Raw genomic sequence first — 3,817 nt, 5'->3', positions numbered from 1 at the left:
CAAAAAATATTAGTGACGTTAAAAATTTAGAACTAGATTATGTTGAAAAAGAAGAAGCTCATGCAAAGCGTCGTTCTGATACCATTTACATAGTTTATTACATATCTAAATATTTTTCCTATTATTGTAAATAAAGGAGAGACAATTTAGTTACCTATATTTAAGTAGATTACTCTGTATTGCAAGTTTTTGATGATATACATATTGCAATATACGTATAATATGTCCTAAGCTACTATGCAAATTGCATATTCAAATTTTCTGCAAATATACATATGTATAGCGACCGGAATTTAATAATAGTACTCTGTACTTCTGTGTAAGACTGCAATTGACATTGATACTTTAATTGATCAACTTCAATTAAGATAAAGATTGCAGTTTCTTTAATTATCGCATCAGCAACTTATAATTGATAAGTGGTGTACTTTTTAATTAATAGTTGCAGTCTAATTGTAAATCGACGAGTACTTTACTGAAAATTAAAAATTCAATTTATATAATTAAATATAATTAAAAATTGTCTATTTAAGAATTGAAATTGCATTTATGATTCAGTCTTTATTGAACCAACAATTAAAATTTCATCGTTAATTGAGATTTCTGTTAATTAATAATAGAAATTTAATTTTTAATTTGAACCTGTCAAATTAAGGATTGAAATCCCAGTTTTGATTAAACTTTTCTTGAACTTACGATTAATATTCAATCGTTAAGTAAGCTCTCCCTGCTTTAAAAAATAGCAAAATCGATTAACAGATTAAAGAAACTGAAAGTAAGAGTTAATTTAGACTCATAGGAGCATGAATTAAAATATGAAAATTATTTGTAATTAGATATGCTTCGATTACAAATGAATTTTTACTTTTTAATTAGGAGATATGACAATTAATGATTGAAAGTTGATATCACTGATTTAAGAAACATTAATGAACAAAGCAATATATCAGAATGTTAGAAATTATACTTTAAGAATTGCTTTTGACTTAAAAAAACCCGTCGAATTATTTTCTAAACCTTACCCTTTCATAAATTTTATTTTTTCTTAAAGTTTATCGCTTCAAATGTTAAAGATAGCTTTTTATCACATTTCTTAAACTTTTGACAAAGATTGTATATAAATGTTAGATAACAACAAAGACAGTAAGTAGAAGTTGTAATGCAAATGGAAATTGAGACTGTATAGTAAACGTATAGTATGTATATTACAATTCGTTTTGCAGGAATGAAAAAGTAAAGTACATTTTTCAACAAACACCGAAGATGTCTTCATACCTAGTCGTTCTCGTGGTCTCCGAATTCGAAAAACAATCTGAGAATTCTCCGAATGAGATCTACGGGGTTTGGGCAAGGGCAAACGCGATCGAAAATGCTAAATATGCTCTATCTGTTATGAAACCTCTCGTGAATTTCTATGAGAATATAACCGGCATCAAGTACCAATTACCTAAGCTGGACATGGTCGCGTTGCCTGATTTCGTGTCAGGCGCGATGGAGAATTGGGGCTTGTTGACGTACAAAGAAAGAAACGTGCTCTTTAACTCCGGACTCTCGACCACTGCCTCGGAACAGAGCATAATCAACGTGATATCGCACGAGATCGCGCATCAGTGGTTCGGAGATCTCGTCAGTCCTCTCTGGTGGAAGTATCTGTGGCTGAACGAAGGCTTTGCGAGGTACTTCCAATACTTTGGAACGGACAGTGTAAGTTCAAAATAATATATTGTCACCAAAAACCGAAAATGGGCTTTTCTAAGCGAGGTTGATGTTTGAACACGAGTGGCAATCGAGAGCGCAACAGGCGCCCGAGACGAACACGAGGTGCTCAAATCCTCATACAAATCTGGAAAAGCTCATTCGGCCCGTGTTGTTCACCGTATTTTTTATAAAAAAATGGCATAAAAAAGACCATTTTTCGTCGTCTACAAAGTGGATCGAGGATATAGTTTCTCGAATCGTCCACTTAAGTGTATACCATATACATGTATAATAGTATATATGTATGTATGTATGTATGTATGTATATATGCAAGCGTGTGTGGGTGTGTGTGTACAATTGTTTTATTAATGAATTTTTTTAATCGTTTAAATGTTTCATTCCATGCACGAAGATTATAATGATGGAACATTACAGATAAGAAACGATTGGTCCCTGGAGTCTCAATTCGTCGTGGAGCAAGTTCACTCGGCCTTTGAAGCGGACAGCGGAAGGAATAGCCACCCCATGACTCACGATGTCTATAGCCCGACAGAGATCAGAGGAATATTCGATACGATATCATACGGTAAAGCCGGCAGCGTGATCAGAATGATAGGGAAAATATTAGGACGTGATAAATTCTACACGGCTCTTGGAAACTATCTAAAAAATCGGTGAGATTCAAATTACTTAATACAGTTACTCTGAACAATCTTCAGCGACTACTTCGACTGATCCAATTTCCTCTCTTTTCTCGTTCGCTGTCCTGTTCTACATAAAAATCCAAGATAAGAATCGTGGCTCCTCTACGTTAAGATAGAAAATTCAAATCCGAAATGTTCGCATTTTTCGCAAAACGCAATTTTATTGTATTTCAAAAACGTTGTCAGGTAGAAAACATTTTTTAACAAAAATTACATCATTTTTAATATTCTGAAAGTAAATACTAAAGTTAATGACAAACTACTAAAATTGTTTAAAAAATCTCATTACCTAACATATGAAATTATTTTTTTAAAGATTACAGTCTTTTTTTATATTTATCCATGTGAATACAATACAAAATGAATGTAAAATAATTGTAATTTGTTCACTTTATATAATAATAACAGTTTGGAAAGAGTTATTCCTATACATATGTACAGTTACATTATTCAAGTTTTATGTTGATATAGAATGTAGATGAATAAATTATTATGAAAATGTTGGAAATTAGTATGTTTTAATTCGAAAGTGTTGTTTAGTGGTTCTACCTTACATTAAAATATTTTTTACGATAACATCCAGTTTCAGTAACACTCACAGTGGACAAAATTATTGCTCCACCTTGTATAAACAAGATCGAACTCACATTAACTTCATAAGAAAACTGAATTTACAGAAATTAATGTCATGCGTAATATAATAAAATAATTAAGAATATCAAAAGTCGAATGTATGTTTCGAAATTTAAATGTTTATGTAAAACATGTTTTTCAACCTGATACTATAAGTGTTTTCTTCTATATAAAAGTTTTTAATCAATTAATAAGACTTGTGTATAACAATTAATAAATTGATTATTGTATTATCATTCTAGAGAATACGATGCAGCTACACCTGAAGATTTGTTCAATGCTTTGCAAAAAGTAGCAGACGCGGGGCTGAAAGATTCGATTCACGCTATTATGAACAGTTGGACAACACAGGCTGGCTATCCCGTGGTCGATGTGACTAGACATCAACCTAATTTAACTCTACAGCAACGAAGATTCTTCTTGAGATCAGATCAAATGTCTTCCAAAGAACTTTGGTACATCCCGATCACCTGGACGAAACTCGAAGATGCAAATTTCAATGAAATAAAAGTACAGTATTGGCTAAAGGACAGCGAAGTTAATCTCACTTTACCGAGCAACGATGTGTATTTATTGAACTTGCAACAAACCGGTTAGTACCATCATTTTTCAAATCTTTCTACTTGTTTAATCTTAAGGATGTATTGACTATACAATCAATCCCAAAATGTATCTTAGAAAAACGCATTTCCTATAATTAAAGAGAAATCAGACGTCGGAAGAACAATTATTCAAATCGACACTTACTATGCTCTGAAGGTTAAAAAAATATTGTAGAAAT

General features: G+C 31.9%; 1 protein-coding gene across 1 annotated transcript in view; it reads left to right on the top strand.

Annotated features, from left to right (window-relative positions):
• Positions 1 to 3,817, top strand: part of LOC108632518 (putative aminopeptidase-2) — a 53,943-nt gene that overhangs the window by 21,579 nt on the left and 28,547 nt on the right. Inside the window, exons 14-16 of the mRNA XM_018037169.2 lie at positions 1,224 to 1,704; positions 2,135 to 2,373; positions 3,279 to 3,628. Of these exons, the coding sequence (XP_017892658.2) occupies positions 1,224 to 1,704; positions 2,135 to 2,373; positions 3,279 to 3,628 (1,070 nt within the window). The remainder of the gene's footprint in view (positions 1 to 1,223; positions 1,705 to 2,134; positions 2,374 to 3,278; positions 3,629 to 3,817) is intronic.

This window comes from Ceratina calcarata, unplaced genomic scaffold, assembly GCF_001652005.2.
Source record: "Ceratina calcarata isolate Rehan_Ccalc_2016 unplaced genomic scaffold, ASM165200v1 scaffold159.2, whole genome shotgun sequence".
In the NCBI taxonomy this organism is placed as follows: domain Eukaryota; kingdom Metazoa; phylum Arthropoda; class Insecta; order Hymenoptera; family Apidae; genus Ceratina; species Ceratina calcarata.
Note: the sequence above shows the minus strand (reverse complement) of the source record. Positions and strands in the feature narration are given on the sequence as shown.